Below are 15,767 nucleotides of genomic sequence, written 5' to 3' on the forward strand. Positions count from 1 at the left end.
TTAGCATATGTCTCTGACAAATGCCATCGGTGGGCAGGGACACCACTCCCTTTATTTAAAACCTTATTCAAACCAAGTCAGAAAATCCCATCACCACTGGTGTGATTTTCCAAAGCACAATATATAAAACCCTAACAAGCACTGCAATTCTCAAAACAGCTTTCCTCTCTCCTTTTGCCATCCTGCTAATCGTGATGTCTGGGGCTATAAAAAGGCACAGCACAAGAGCATGTCTCTCATTCTGATCTGCTTCCGTGTTTATAATCATCGCTTATCTAATGACACTAAGGAAGTGTTACCAAGGAGACTATTTGCATCCTGCACGATGTTGCTAAAGCAACACTGCCAAATTAGATGCAGCGCTCTTAGCCTTCACCTACTGTATTTGCATTGCTATTAAAATGAAATAGTCACGGGCTTAAACTATATTTGGGTCATTCACTCATCCAAACACCTGAAAATAGTCCAATGGCAGCAACTACGGAGTTCCCCCTTAAATCCAGCACATCTAGGTCTCCATCTCTTACATGTATTTCTAGCTTGCCTGTCAATGTGACCTGCAGACAAAGCAAGACATCTTTTCTTTCATACTATAACCTTCCTCTACAGGGTGTTTCCCTGTATGTCTGGCTTTTATTTGAATACATCAGGAGATTTTAACTGTAATGGAATCATAGAATCGTTCAGGTTGGAAAAGATCACCGAGTCCAATCGTTAACCTAGCAGTGCCAAGTCCACTACTAAACCATGTACCTAAGCACCACGTCCACACATCTCTAAGTAATTACAGCATCTTAGTATTTGGTGGAGCATGGCAGAAGGCAATTTGTAAGTAACATTAACTTTTGAGGCACAAGATGGCTCAGAGGCATTGGAGATGTGACAACTTGCCTGAAGTTTATGGGTCTGCTGTTCATCCTCACCCTGAGTCTTGGTTCAGCTCTAAAAAGACACCATTCAAGGGCTTCAAGATGGCCCGTGGAAAGATCAAAAGGCTAAATAATGACTAATAGGGCAAAATACTCATTAAGGAGGACATAATAAAATCAAAACAATTTAACGCTATTAGGAACTATAAACAAGCTATAAACAAAAATAAAGGCCAGGAGCTATTTTAGGTGAAGTTACAGAAGAAATTAAACAAAGCAGCACAAAAGACTACTGGTAGGAGGGATGTGCAAAAGGAACCAAGAGGTGTGTTTGCACTGGCTTCCAAGGCAAGTAACAGCTTCCCTAGAGTCTGGCAATTAGTCAATATGCTAAAAAAAACATACCTAACATTAAAATACCCCCTCCATGTAAATGCAGAAATATAGAAAACTGTCAGGAACTTTACAGCAAATATTACAATTGCAAAAGAATATATTCTATTCAGCTGTACTTCTACAATAAATATAATTTCATTGTACTCTTCATGATATCAAGCAATGTCACAAGCAAAGACACCAGGCTCTCTGAACTCAAGTATTCTGGTGCAAATCTGGAGCAATGTATTATCCCCACAGCTTTCTATTCTGACACTCTGAGCAATATACTTTGGACAACCACACATAATAATAAAATACTATCCTACCCATACCTAGCTGGAACTCTCCATCACTATTTAATATGTTTATTCCAAAAATAACTCTGGCTTTTAACACTTACAAATTTAACAGATAAACTCGGGCAAGGACATAAATACTTGGCATCTGTCACTGAATTCAATCAGCATCCTGAATCTGAGGATTCCAGCTCTGCTTCAGTGTGTAATATGGTTTGGGTGCCTCTTACTAATAAATCCTTGCCTTAGCCCAGAAGCACTACTAAAAAACATACCTGGGAGCATTTTACTACATACAAGACCTCTGTTTGAACAGCAAATTTGCTCTGCCTGCAGAATCTAATCGGAAGAAGGTAATTCTCCTTCCTTCTGAACAGGCTACAGCATGAGAAAGTTCACATCAAGAAAGCCTTTTACCTGCCAGCACTTGTAATTGCTTATGCCTGGGACTTTAAGCTGAAATACCAGAATCTGGGCTGGTAGAAGGAACTGCTAGCAGTACCTGCAGTTCAGCAAGGCAGGTATGTCCTTTGGCTCGTGCTTTTAGCAATATTTAAGGATGCTTTTCAGAGGGCTGCAAGAGACAGAAGTGCCCAGCTGAGTGAGTCAGTGGCAGCTGAACGCTATCACCTCCTCTCAGGATGCTGCTGATCCTGTGCCGAGCAGGGAGGGGGTGACGCAGGCAGGTGGAGGTGAATGCCTACTCAGCTGCATCGATGGACTGGGAATACAGAGGGAAGCCCTCTAGTCCCAGCATTTCCCTAGGAGTCAAAAGGGGATCTTGAGCCTGGATCACATGAACTCGATGGAAATTGATGGATGTAGGACTACTGCGTTCAACAGATGGGTTGAGTCTTTCTCCTGCTGAATTGTTGTGCAAAACATAAATAATTTTACCTCCCTAGACATCAGCCTATTTTAGGACAAGGGGATGGTGCAAGCCCTTTCCTGCCTCCCTGCAACAGCTGTGGTGAGGCTCAGCTCCTCAAATTTTGTCATTGCTTTAGCTCATCCACGAGAAGGTGTGATAAAGGCACAGAAGAGGATTTCTGTAATTGCCCATGGCTGGAGAACATGTGTGTGCCCACCACCGCACTCTGCTGAGCTGTCTGGACATGTGCCAACATGGTGCTGGTGGAGAGCCTCCTCCAAGCCACCCGGTAGGGAAGCCACCCTGAAGCAGGTGAGCAGTACTGGGGTTTGAACAAATACTCAAAGTCTTCTTAACTCCTGTCTGAGAGCAAAAAGAAGTTCAAATCTCATGAGGCTCCAACTCTTCAATAGCCATACTCCCTCGTGCCTCCTCCCATGGCTGCCACGGGAAAACTTCATGGAAGTTTAGAAAGCGACCTGCAGTCCTCTGTGGAAAGGGCTATTCATGTCCATGCACAAAGCTGCAGGTGGTCAGTTTTAGCTGCCCCTGCTCAAGGGGAGCTTTCCCAGGACTCAGCCCCCCTCGCTGCCTTCAGGTGCCCTGCGTGAAACAGGCTGGGGAGGGCTCCGAGGAAGGGTCAGAAACGAGGATTTGCATCGCCAGCAGGGCAGAGAGAGGAGAAGAAGTACTACCCTTGCCACCAGCCAACTCCTCCTACCCCCATGGGAAATAAGATCAAAAGGAAAAAAAGGTTGTCTCTGTGCTAGCTATGCCTCTGCAAAATTTTCTAAAGACTTTCTGTTGGTTTTGGATCAGGTCCTAGACCCATGTGGACAGATCCATACTGTATCATGTGTCTGGATTATTTATTAGCAAAAGGGTTCCCTCTGCAATCAAGCATGTAGAGCACCTTATTAAAACATGCCCTGCTCCGTATCTGACCCAATGGAGTTGGCATGAAGAAGTTCTCACCACACCCAAAGAAACACCGCTGGACTGCAAATTATCATTATTCCCTCATCTCAGTTCCTACATGGCCTTATCTAAACTATGTCATAAATCTTCTGGGTTTTATCTGAACTCTCCTCCTACTACTGACATTCTGTACTTCTGAATAACGTTGTCTCCACATGAATTACAAGGGGCACAGCAATAATGCTCCAGTAGAAGCAAGGGAAGCAGTGGGAAAATAGCTAAAAGCTACACCGAACTGTTTTCCTACTTGTAATCTGTCATATTCTGAGTTGGAAGACTAGATAACAAGACTATTTATAGTGGCATTGCTGGGTGTGTATCACAAAACCTTTATTGTAAGACCACAGCAAGTATGAAATTTTAATTTTGCCTGCCACTTCCCCATGTCACAGCTTCATCTGCAGCAAAGCATTTTTTATTTCACAGTGGGGTTATTAATAATGGATGTAGCATTAAATTTTCCAAATTGGGAGTTTACCTTCAGTCTCTGTTCCCACCCATCCCTCAGTAATTTTTCCTCCTGGGCTTCACATTGAACTGACGACCAGAGACTGACAATATCTGCTCAGCCACCAAACACACATCGCATGGGCAAGAGCAACCAGAGCTCACTCCATTCACTGCTACAGGTCCCACCTGCAGGACTTCTCTGGTTGAAACCTCAAGCTGCCTCTCAACCCCTCTGCTAAATCCTCCAGTGCACACCAAGAGGGTCTGAGAACAACTGTCCGAAGGAAATGCACCGAACACCAGATGATCTCCACAGGCCGTGAGGCATCCAGCAGATGGTGAGAACTTTCTGCCGCAACTAATGCGGGACAGATTTCAAGTGGAGGAGCAAAGCTCTCAGCTGTCAGTACTTATCACTTGGCATCTCAGTCTAAACCTTTAAAAACAAAAGGTATTTGTGGATTTAAATAGGGAGAGCTTTTTGCACCTTTATTTTATTCTGTGCCTATTAAGGGATGTAATTGTTGAGGGTTGTACTGTTAAAACAGGTACACTAAATGATACACAGATATGGGAGTGGGAATGTACAAACCCGGTGCTAACATCAGAGGTTACCCAGGTCCCTTATAATACATTCACTGCATTTTTTAATAAAGTTATTTCAACTGCTTCTCTTTCTGGATTTGCTGAAATGCCACAACATAATTAGTGAGGCACATTTTCTCTTTCCCATTTTCTATCACATCTATGCAAGTGACTCACTCACTCACATAATACACCAATTTTGTTTGCAACATTTACAGTTATTTGTGTCCTGTCTTCTATAGTGACTCAATACTTCTATAGGAAAACATCTCTTCCCTTCCTACCTAGTAAATACGTCTTAAGTACAAAACCCAAGCATTCATCATGGACAAAGTTGATCTACAAGATAGATAGATATTTAAAAATGCAATGGTACCAGTTACTGACATGAAAGAAATCCTGAGTGCCCCCGATATAAGTAAATGCTATATTAAATAGGTATCTCTTAAGGAAGAGATTTGAACTAATCTTCTGATGAAGAGTTGGAATCGAGATGGTAAATAAGCTCTGGATCTACAGCTGCTTGGCTTATCTGGCAAAAGCCTGTCCAGTGGCAAGTTAAGACTCTAGCACTAAGCTTTACATTAGATGGTGTTGATGAGCAGCAGAGCACGAAACGCAGTCACGTCTCCATCCAAGTAGCAGTTAAAGGGAAATCAAGCAGAGCTTATGCCTAACAGAGGATAAAAGATGATCAGTGGGGGTTTTAAATTGTATGTTGACATAAGGGAAGTCAATCTAAATTAGAATGAATCAAACATAACATGATTACATTTATTCTGACTGGGTCAGGGTGTAAGCTACAGCTTTCAAGTAGGGTGAAGCTAGAGGGATGTCCAGACAGGGACTGCTTGCAAAGACTTCCATGCTCCCATTCAGCCCCCCAAGTAAGAAACCAATACCCTAAAAGAGCTCCTTAATTCCACTGGGACAAAGGATCCAAAAGATTTCCAGCTCTGCCCAACATCCCATGGTCCCTTGTCTCTTCAGGAGCCAGGGTCCTTCTTTGCTACCCCACTGGCTAGTTACTGACACTGGCTAATTACAGAGCTTCCCAGCCATTGCTTTGCTGGATCAATCTTCTCAGGTCCTCATGCTAGACATAGGATGTGTTCTGGCCGTATCATAAAAATGATGAGATCAGCAGTCAATAGAGAATCCCTGCATATGCCAGTGCACATGTGTGTAAACCCACACATGCAGGAACATCTGGAAGTGTCAGTGTTACCAGCGTTAAACGTAAATACCAAATACAAAGGAACAAAGAGAGGAAGGAGACTCTGCGAGCAATGCCAGTACTTTAGATTTTGTCTAAAATTTTATTACTGATTTTTCCAAAAAATGTCTACATTAAGTAGTGGGTTTTTTTAATTAACAAAATCTGCGTATTATTTTATGTCTGAGGCTGGCTGAGAACTATTAACATTTACCTCTCAGAGTTTTGTGTAAAATAGCCCTGAGGTTCGACCTGGCAGTTTTCTGAGAATCCTTCCCTATGCTTCAGCAAAGAGTCAAACCGAGGTGGACTAATGGAGAATTGTATAAACATAATACCTCCATGACGTTCTCCGCCCTATAATTTTAAAACACAATCTTATTTTACTCTTGTAACTGGAAGGCCAAATAACCAGCAGTGTAAACATGAACTAGAATCTTATATACAACATGCTTTTACCAGCCAAAGATCTCCAAGAATGAATGAAGATGAAAAGCTTCCCCACCTCAATTTTAACGACATAATTGCATAAACCAAGACCTTAGTATGGGTAAGTATCCAAGGGTCTGCTCTCCTCCCCAGCTAGAGCTGGCAACACCCTAGTAGAGCTAGATTAAAAGGTAGCTCAGGTTCATGTATAGGTATCACAGTCACAGCAGAAACTTTAACCATTGCCAGAGCCTAAGTTTCAGTTAAAAGTCAGCTCTTGTCCCCAAAACTACTCCGAGATTTGTCAGGTTTTGGCACAGAAGCGAGCACATGCACAGTGCTGCGAATAAAATATGAAACTACTTTGGGATCTGGCAGTTGGCAGCACAGTGCTGAGCACCTGCATAGTGCTGTGATTAAGGTTAATCTTAGATGAACCATTTCTGGATGGAGACAATCCCGAAACACAGGCGTGCAGATCCTGCTCCTCAGGACAGTTCAGAATTGGATTACTCAGATGCCCTAAAATATCAAGCCAGAGCATGTGTGGAACCCCAGCTTGAAATAAGTAGCTACCATGAAGGTATGCACTGCCAAGTAAAACAACGCATACTTACTACGTACTTGCCATGGGCAACAATTTCAGTGATGCAGCAGTAGCTGGTTTCTGCCATTATCCTAGCAGCAGTACCTAAGAACAGCTGCCAAATCTGAAATATTCCAAGCTTCTGTATTAGAAATATCCCCAAATATGGGGATATCCACAAAAGCTGCTATTCCAACAGTATAGGAAAGAAAGTGGGGGCTACTCAGGCCTCTGTCATTCGGGAGGTCAATGTAAGCACAGAGAACCTGCTTTCTCTTACTCCAAAGAGCCCACAAATGCAAAAGCACCTTTATGTGTCAAAATCACAGAGTGCAGGAGACACAGCCTCATCCACGAAAGCTTGCACAGAGACCTCGACACAATCTCTACTGTCTCCCAAATAAAGCCTGAACATCCTGTGCACGACTTTGAGGCTGCCAAGGCAATGAACCACTCCGTAAACACCCAGGCAGGGACATTCATGAAAAGGAGGATGGATCCAGCTAGAGACCAGCCAACACCAGTGCAAGCTCTATCCCTCTGTCTACCACTGTCTGAACAACCCAGTTCCAGCTTTCGGTGCTGTGGAGAAGTTTGAAGTTCTCATTTCAGCATTATCCTTATCAGCTACACACAGGTAGCCATAGGAAGATGCCCTTGGGAAGTCCGTATGAGCAGGGCGAATGTGTGGTCCTTGTACATAGCAAACTTCAAAGGATTCCTCTTTCATGACCTCCTCCAGTCTCCCCTAAAATTGGACTCATTTTAGCATCCATAACATCCGCTACTAATGAGCTCTACGGAGCTGCTAGCCACTGCAGACAGCTACAGCCTCCCTTTGTTCAAAAGGAGCTGGAATCTACCGACTTCATTTGATGTCCTCCTAATTCTTGTGCTAGAAGAGAAAGTGAAGAGTGAAGCTCTGCCCCTTCTCTACATGCCAAATCATTTCCCATCCTAGTTGTCCCTTTTTCCAGAGGTAAGGGTCCTAGTTTATTCAACCATTCCTTACATAAAATTAATCCAGACTTCTGTCTGTCCCTGTTGCCCTCTTCGGAACCTTTTCCAGTTATCTTGTCTCATTTTTAAGATGGCAGAAGGGGAAGAACCAAAACTACACACAATATTCAGATTTATACAACAATCTAGTCATGGCTTCTATTTTCTTCTGTTTGGCTTCGTTAAAAGTTCTAGTATTTCATTTACTTTTTTAACTGCTAGTCAGCCTTCCGCTAACATTTTCAGCTCAATCCCCCCCCTGATGTTTTTGTTCCTACCGATTTTCAAAAGTAGCCTTTCTTGCCCTTGAGAAATACAGAGCATCACCTGTGGGCAAAGCACCACATGATTTCCTTGGAAATGTCTGTCAAGCTCATTACCTGTTCCACCAACAGGATTCAGCACCTTATGAAAAGGACAATGAGAAAGGAAAAGTAAGATTGATAAATTGCTGTGTTTGGATCACTGAGCAATTTAGGCAGTTTAAACGCAATATATCAAAGTTCAGTAGCCTGGGAAAAAAAATCTAGCGCTTGGGAGAAGGTCATTTAAACCTGAGAACCACAGGCAGGAAAAACTTTACACCTACAGCCCAGAGACACTGACGGGTCAGAGAGAAACAAGCATGACCCAGGACAGAATGAAAGCAGAAGGGCAGGAAGCAGGAGGCATCCCTCAAAGCCTTGAACGATGAACCTTCTGACTCTCTAACACTGAAAGAAAATTAAATAGTACTTCAAAGAAGAACCAATTAGAGCAGCAATGGCAGCTGAGGCTATCTCGCAGCATCACTATTGGCATCGCCCCCCAGTGCACTGCTTGCACCCCAAATTGTGGTCCCCACGATCATCAGCTGCTGACATCCCTTTACTCCCCACTCAGCTTTATCTAGCAAGTGCAAGTGCACAAAATGGAGTTGGCAGCAGGACAGTCTTTCCTATCAACAACATACAATTATTGAAATGCCTACACCAGCCAGATTACTATCTTCCGCGTGTCTTTCAGAAGCTCATAAAACACCAGTGAAAGGAGAAAAAAGCCCAACATATTTTTGTGCCAGTGGGATATAAAGTTTAGAACCGCAACTGCAAAATGCAGGCAAAGACTGTATAATCATGACTGGCATCCCCCATGGGCCAGGAAAAGCAGCAAAACCCCTGCCCCCTTAGCAAAATGCTGCACAACTGGCTGTGTTTCTGGGGGCTTGCAGCCAGATTCAGCAAATCACTGCTGACTCTGACCTCAGGTTTCCTAGCAAAAGAAGGGACTAAGAAGAACCCTCCTGCCAAGGTGCCAGTCTGCTTCATGCGATACTCTGGAGATACAAAAGCCCAAATCATCCCACAGACATCACTCAGACACATGAGTAAGAGCTATCTGTATGAATGAGCAGTAAGTACAGGGGACCATGGAAGCACCCAGCACAACGTGACTCAGATCGCAACAGGAGCCTCCAGATGCCACTGTAATACAAATAATAAAGAATAATACATGAGTAATCAGCCACTACTGAAAAGAGGATCTCTGACTAGGTCAGGCTGTCTCTGTAATATAGCGCATGCATTCTTTTGCATAAATAGCATAGGTGCATTAACCCGTGAGAAACCGGAGAGGAAGAAATCCTGCTTGCTCTCACTCACTGCGGAGATCTACCTTCCAAGGCAAGAGGGGGCTCAGGAACAAGCAGCAAGCCTAAGTAGGAAGCTGGAGGAAAGGATTTAAGAGAGTAGACAGTAATACTTCTTAGCTTTTACAATGTAATATTGATCTGCCGTCTGCAGAAATGGCTAAGCCTTCTTGAAGCTGAGGACACAGAGACAAGTGAGGATAAAGAGCTGCTTGCCCACGGAGCCCAGGAAATGGCATTCCAGTCCCGTGCTTCACCTCTGACCCAAGGGATAGCAAAACCAGCATTTCTAGCACCCTAGACCAGCAAATCTGGGAACTACACAACAGCCCTAACAGGGTACGCAGCCCACACATAACAGAAGGAAGAGTTAAATACATCCAGCAAGGCTAAGCAGTAGCTAAAGGAGGAACGCAACAGCCACAGAGATCTGGAGGTTATAACACTAGGCAAGGAGGGTAATTTATTGAGCTACACTCACATCAAGACACGAGGTTGAATAGACTATCTTGGAAGAGCCCTGGGGCAGGGAGATGGGTTGAACTGGGAATGTATGTCTTGAGAAATAATAGTCTCCTTGATCGGAACAGTTCAAGCCAGACTGCCCTGGCACTAGTAAATGAACAGTACACAGAGCCACTGATGCAAAGGTTGACCTTTATCATCTCAGAATCCAGATTAGATACAGCTCAAGTTTTCCCACTCGGTTCCACTCCGAACAGCCATACACACCTTTTGTGATAGTTATGTCAAACCATATTTCAGAGAGGGTGGACAGCAAAAATTTCCTGGAGTTTATCTGGCTGCATCGTTAAGGAGATTGTTATCAGATAGTCATAATCTTTTGCTCAGCATTGTGTATAGAAAGCACACAATGGATCACCTTCCGTCACCTCAGAGACACAGCCACATCTGGGTTACGGGAAGGGAAATACTCACAGAAATGCTGAAAATAATCTCACCTCAACCTCCCCGGCATGGTATCACCAAGTGACAACCTCCTTCCAACCACTGGCCATGACTTTAAGATTAACAGCCACATCAGGACCATGGCATCTGATCAGCTGTGGTCCTGGAGGACTTCTGTTTCCACTGACCTTAGTTTTCACTATCTCCAAACCAGCTAAAGCCTGCAAGCAAACTGTGACATCCAAATCTGGATCAACAACCCAGGCATGACATACTGCTTTGGATAGGTACTTCCAAAGTGCTCATGAGTAGCAGTTTCTAGTGAACAGCAATGTGAAGTCCTTTTATAAAGGGCTGGACATAGCAGATTTTAAAGTAATGTCCTACCTAAAAGCAACTCTAAAATCATCAGCCTGGGGTTCCAGGTTTACTGTTGCTGGCACCTTCAGTAAAGACCTGCCTATTTCAGCTGCTTGGTTGTAAAACTGCAGCTGAAGTCTGAGAACCAAGTTGGGTGCTTTCCTTTTTACGCACAGCCATCAAAAGCAAAGTAAGTATTCTGCCAGCCATGCCGGTCTGAAATTATATTTGTGTGTTATGTCTTTGATACCACCAGAAGTATTACATGGTCTTCAAAAGATTTACTCAACTCAAAGTGACCATTTTTAGTAGGGCTAACAGAAAGGTATAAAAATTTTCAGTACTTGTGGGAACACCGCTACAGAGGTCTCACTTCATATATAGCAGAGATGAACTTGAAAGGTTCAGGGACTGACTTCAGAGTCCCCAGACCACCTTGGGAAACTTAATGCAATCATAGCTTTTTCTTTAGCAAGAATGAGCCTAAATCACCCCAGCATCAGGTTAGGAAGAGGTCATGGCAGAAGGAAAGCACTAGACGGTGGCCACATTATCAGAGTTCAGTATCCCTAACACTGGGCCAGATGCTGTGGGAAGAACAACTGGGGACCTTCAATTAAAAGACACATTATAAAATGTTAAATGGCAGACATGTAACAAAACTGTGTGACATTCATACTTTCGCTTTCGCTGCTATGCCTCCAGACCATTTTACAGGAACCTGTCAGATGCAATCAGACTTGTTTGTTCTGCATTTAAATGTAGGACCTGAGGCAACCCGGTTTCAAAAAAAAAAGACAGAAAAGGCACATATTGTCCCTGGCAGTTGCTTGGATTTTACAACAAAGGCAATGCCTTGTTAACTCTTTACTCCAAAATTATTTCAGTGTTCTGCTGTATTAGTCTTGAGGACATTTATGCTTGCTGCCTCAGCACAGGTAGAAATTTAATTAAAATGGAAATTAAAGGAAGAAAGAAAAAAACAAAGTGCCATTAACACACAACCCGAACACCCAAAATCAGGTGATTCATGCAGAGCATCTTCAAAATCTCACGTAAGCCACTGATAATGGATTAAGTGGCAGTGTCCCTTCTGGCTCCAATTTATAAATTCTTATCTGCTTAAGGTTGCTCCAGAAAGATTTCCAGCTGACAGCATGATTCTTAAGAGACAAATCCTCCCTGGCAGTTTACAATTGCATACCAACTACTACAGCATCAGTGTGTGCCTTCATGTTTGCATTGATAGAGGATGATGGTTCACTGTTTAGGGTTCAGCATCCCCCTCCTTGCAAGTCGAATTTTAAGCACAGGCATTGTCTAGGCCGAGTTTCTGACTGACTTTCTCCATGACAGAGCAGTAAGCATTCGTAACGTCTCCTTGACATTAAAAAAGCTATGATAAAATCCTCTGCAACCCTTCCAAATCATCCAAGCACAGAGGAAGGGAGCAGAGAGGTGTAATGGAAGAATAATGCAAGTGTCAGCAAATCCTTCAGTGTAATGACCAGTTGCCCAGCCCATCATTAACCATTTCCACTCCCCTAAACTATGCCAAAGAAGTATCCAAAAGCTCAGTAAAAATGAGGGTGAACAGCAACATCCCTATTTTACACACTAGCGGCTGCTTATTCTGCAACACGCTGGGGAAGCTGCAACAAGTTCCGATCATCTGAAATGGCTGTGGGAGCAGCACCTTCTCTCATTCCCTGCTTACAGAGAGATGTCTGACATCCTCTATCCCCATCATTCAGCGCCTTTGGCTGTGAAAACGTGCTTAGTGAAGAAGTACCCAGGTAGCGGTGAACAAATACGGTGTGTATTGCTGCCCAAGGAAATCCCTTTCAAGGATGACAGGTCATTTTCTGCCACCACCAGCTGGTTTACAGAGAAAGAGGGTAAAAAAGGGCAGGGACAGAGGAGACCTTGGGCAGTCACTCCTGCTTGCCTTACAGAAGTCACCCCCACTCAGTTTGATCCAACAGTGCCCCAGGATTTCAGAAAAGGGATTTCATCCTTACGAGGAACAAAATAACCGTGTAAGCTGGACAAGGAGCCCCACATAGACCCTGCCCTCCTCCAAACAGGACTGATAGTCATCGTCCACCCCCACACCACACACCCCCCCAGACACGTTCCTGGAGCACCAAGGAAAGGCACCAAAGCAATGATTTCGTTCACTGAGAAACACCTGGAGATGCTTTGGTGGTCGACTCCACTGACCCTTGCTTTCCCGGGGTGCTGCTGCCTTGGGGAGACCTGTGCACCCACCAGTCACCCACGGGGCAAGAAGCAGCAGGGCTGGGAGCTGGGCAGGGGGGGTCACACCACCAGGCGGCATGAGGCCTCAGGCAAGGAGCCATCCCACCGCGGGGTGCCCAGGGAGCCCAGACTGTCCCGAGATGCTCATGGAGCCCAACCCGGCCGGAGTGCCCAGGGAGCCCATCCTGCCCCAAGGTGCCCGGGGAGCCTGTCCGGCGCGGGGTGCTCCGGGCGCCACGAGTGCCTAGGGGTCTCACCGCGGTGTGGGGTCCCTGGGGTGCCCAGGGTTTGTGTCCTGCTTTGGTGCCCATCCCACCTCGGGGTGCCCAGAGCTCCCATCCCGCTCCAGGCTGCACGGGTACTTCGGGTGCCCCGGGGTACGGGGTGCCCGTCCTGCCGGGGGTGCCGGCCGAGCCGTACCTTTGAGGTGGTGGTGGCGGGCGCGGTGCAGGCGGCCCTGGCCGCCGCGGGGCAGCGCGGGGATGCTGGAGAAGCGGCTCCCCATGGCGACATCCGAGCCGGGCGGGCGACACCGCGCAAGGTCCGTGCCCGGGGGCTGTGGCGGTGGCAGCGGCGGGGGGGAGCAGCGCTCCTCCGGCGTCCCCCGCGCTCACTCGGCCGCCGGGAGCGCCGCCGCCCGCCGCCCGCCGGGCCCCATGCCCCACGGTGCCGTCGCCCTCCGCGGGGCCGCGCCGGCTCCGCCGCGGCTCGGTACGGAGGGGGCGGGGCGGCAGCACCGCGGCCCCCCCCGCCGCGCCCCGTCGCCATGGAGACAGTTGTTCCGCCCCGGCGGGGGGGGCGCGCCGCCGCGCGTCGCCCAGATGTGCCACCGCTGGCGCGACAGGTGGGGACACGCGGGACCCCCTCCCGCTCCCCCGGCTCGGTCCCGGGCGCACGCACCGCGGCCCCGCAGCGGGGGCGGCGGCAGCGGCCCGGCCCGGCTCCCCCGGGATCTCGGCGGCAAGCACAGCCAGCCCTCCCCCCGCAGACCCCCGGGCCGGGGTCGTTATTGCCCCCCCAGCCCGCGGGGAAAGCACCCTGTGAAGCGACACAGCCCCACCTCCGGGACGATGCTACGGGGCCCGCTCTCACACCTGCTGGCCCTAAACCCGCTTCCCTGGGCCAGCAAAGGCAAGGGGATTTGAGGGTGACCCCAGAATCCAGCCCCCCCCCTAAAAAAAAAAAAAAAAAAAAAGCTGTGTCACGCACCAACATCCACCCAAGCAGCCGCAGCGTGCGTGGGGACAGGACTGTCCTAAAACAACAGGGATTCTCACGGATGTCCAAGCAGGGCTCCGGGGAAGGCAAATCTGAGGGGCAGGCAGCTCCTTCCCCAGCCCTGCGGCAGGTGGGCAAGAAGGCAGGTAGAGGGGCGAGTAGGTCCCTTACTGGTCCCCAACCTACCCAGCAAGGCCAAGTGGGTGCCTGCACCCACCGCTTTACCCACCCCCGTGGCTCAAAGCAACGAGGAGCTCTAGCCAAGCTCAGGGAAGCTGGCAGGGTAGAAATGGGGTGAAGGGAAACACTTCACTAGCAAGTCTCAGTCCCATGAAGGGTCAGGAGCTTGTACTGGTGAAGCACTAGCATGGGGCACTGCCTGCACCTGTGGCTTCTGAAAGCTGCTGCAACATAAACACACCCCACATGAACTGGGACTGCCCTGCACGGCTGGAGCCCTCTGTGCAGAGCTGAGCCTCAGCACAGCCACACAGAGCTGCACAGCATCCGTGCTGCTGACACAAACTCACTCATACCTGCACACATAACACACACCCACGTGGCGCTCTCTTGCCATGAAAGAGAAGGTCCTGGGTTAATACCACACCTGCCCACCAGCAAACGTGGGGGTCCTCCCTGCCTTGCCCACCCGGCAGCCACCCAGGCCACGAGTTGCTCCACGGAAGCAGCCAGGACCATACAGGCTGGTGAGATTCCCCTTGGCCTCACCCCAGCAGCCCCTCAGCCACAGGGGGATTTCTGCTGCGATGAGCACAAACCAGGACACAGAGGAGCTCAGCTGGTACCACATTAAAATAAATCCACAGCTGATGCTGGTCTGCTGCACGTTTTCGTTACCTTTTTCTTCAAAGGGGGCAGTACGTTCTGGAGACACACACATTTGCAGGCTTCATCTGGAGTTTCAGCAAATGCTGAAGGCTGAGGGCAGCTTCAGTTCAGCTATGTCAGGGCTGTAAAATGTCTTTTCCCTTCCTTCTGTTGACCAAACAATTAATGTTCAGCTTCCTTCCAAAAGGTGAAATTGTCCACTTATCCATCCACCTCCACCCGCATCTCTCTGTCCTCCTAGTAAATGTAAGAATAGCCCTTCCTGGTCAGGGGCCACACGTGGACGTTTCTACCTTCAAAACAGTTACTGCCATGGTTTCCCCATCCAGAGAGCCAAAAGACCCTTGTTCTCTGAAACCACTCAGGTACGTAACTTTCAGGGAAGGGGAAGCCTTCTGAGGTTAAATAATATGACTTGATAAGAAATAGTGAAAATCTTGACCAAAATCTGATGCTGAAATCAGGATGAGGATTTCTTTTGGTGCGTGTGATGCAGGAGGCCAGGCTGAGGAATCATTCCCATCCTGTCCAGCCTTAGATTGCAATATGGGCGAGATGTGCACCCCATTTTCACATCCTTTCTCATTCTCTCAGAAGCAGTAAGGGATGACCATGCCAGTCAGAGTGCTGCCATGGCAGTGCGGGCCTTGAGCTCCTGCTCAAACACAAGCCTCTCAACATTTGGTGCTGCCAGTATATGGGGTCCTGCTCTGGTAAGTCCATCAGCTGCATCCATGGGCAGGAAGCTCATGAGCAGAGGTGGGACAGAGATTAAGGGAGAGTGAGTCACATCTTTCTTTATATCCTTTGTGAACACTGTATTTCCAGCTAGCTCATTATATAGTGAGCCCACAAAGAAACACAGGACTGGAATAGCCCTTAGAC

General features: G+C 47.2%; 1 protein-coding gene across 1 annotated transcript in view; it reads right to left on the reverse strand.

Moving 5' to 3' along the window:
• NEURL1 (neuralized E3 ubiquitin protein ligase 1) overlaps positions 1 to 13,519 on the reverse strand; it is a 165,798-nt gene extending 152,279 nt beyond the window's left edge. Inside the window, exon 1 of the mRNA XM_040607414.1 lies at positions 13,236 to 13,519. Coding sequence (XP_040463348.1) covers positions 13,236 to 13,320 — 85 coding nt within the window. The 5' untranslated portion in view covers positions 13,321 to 13,519. The remainder of the gene's footprint in view (positions 1 to 13,235) is intronic.
• Between the last annotated feature and the right edge of the window lie 2,248 nt (positions 13,520 to 15,767).

Source organism: Falco naumanni, chromosome 9 (genome assembly GCF_017639655.2).
Source record: "Falco naumanni isolate bFalNau1 chromosome 9, bFalNau1.pat, whole genome shotgun sequence".
In the NCBI taxonomy this organism is placed as follows: domain Eukaryota; kingdom Metazoa; phylum Chordata; class Aves; order Falconiformes; family Falconidae; genus Falco; species Falco naumanni.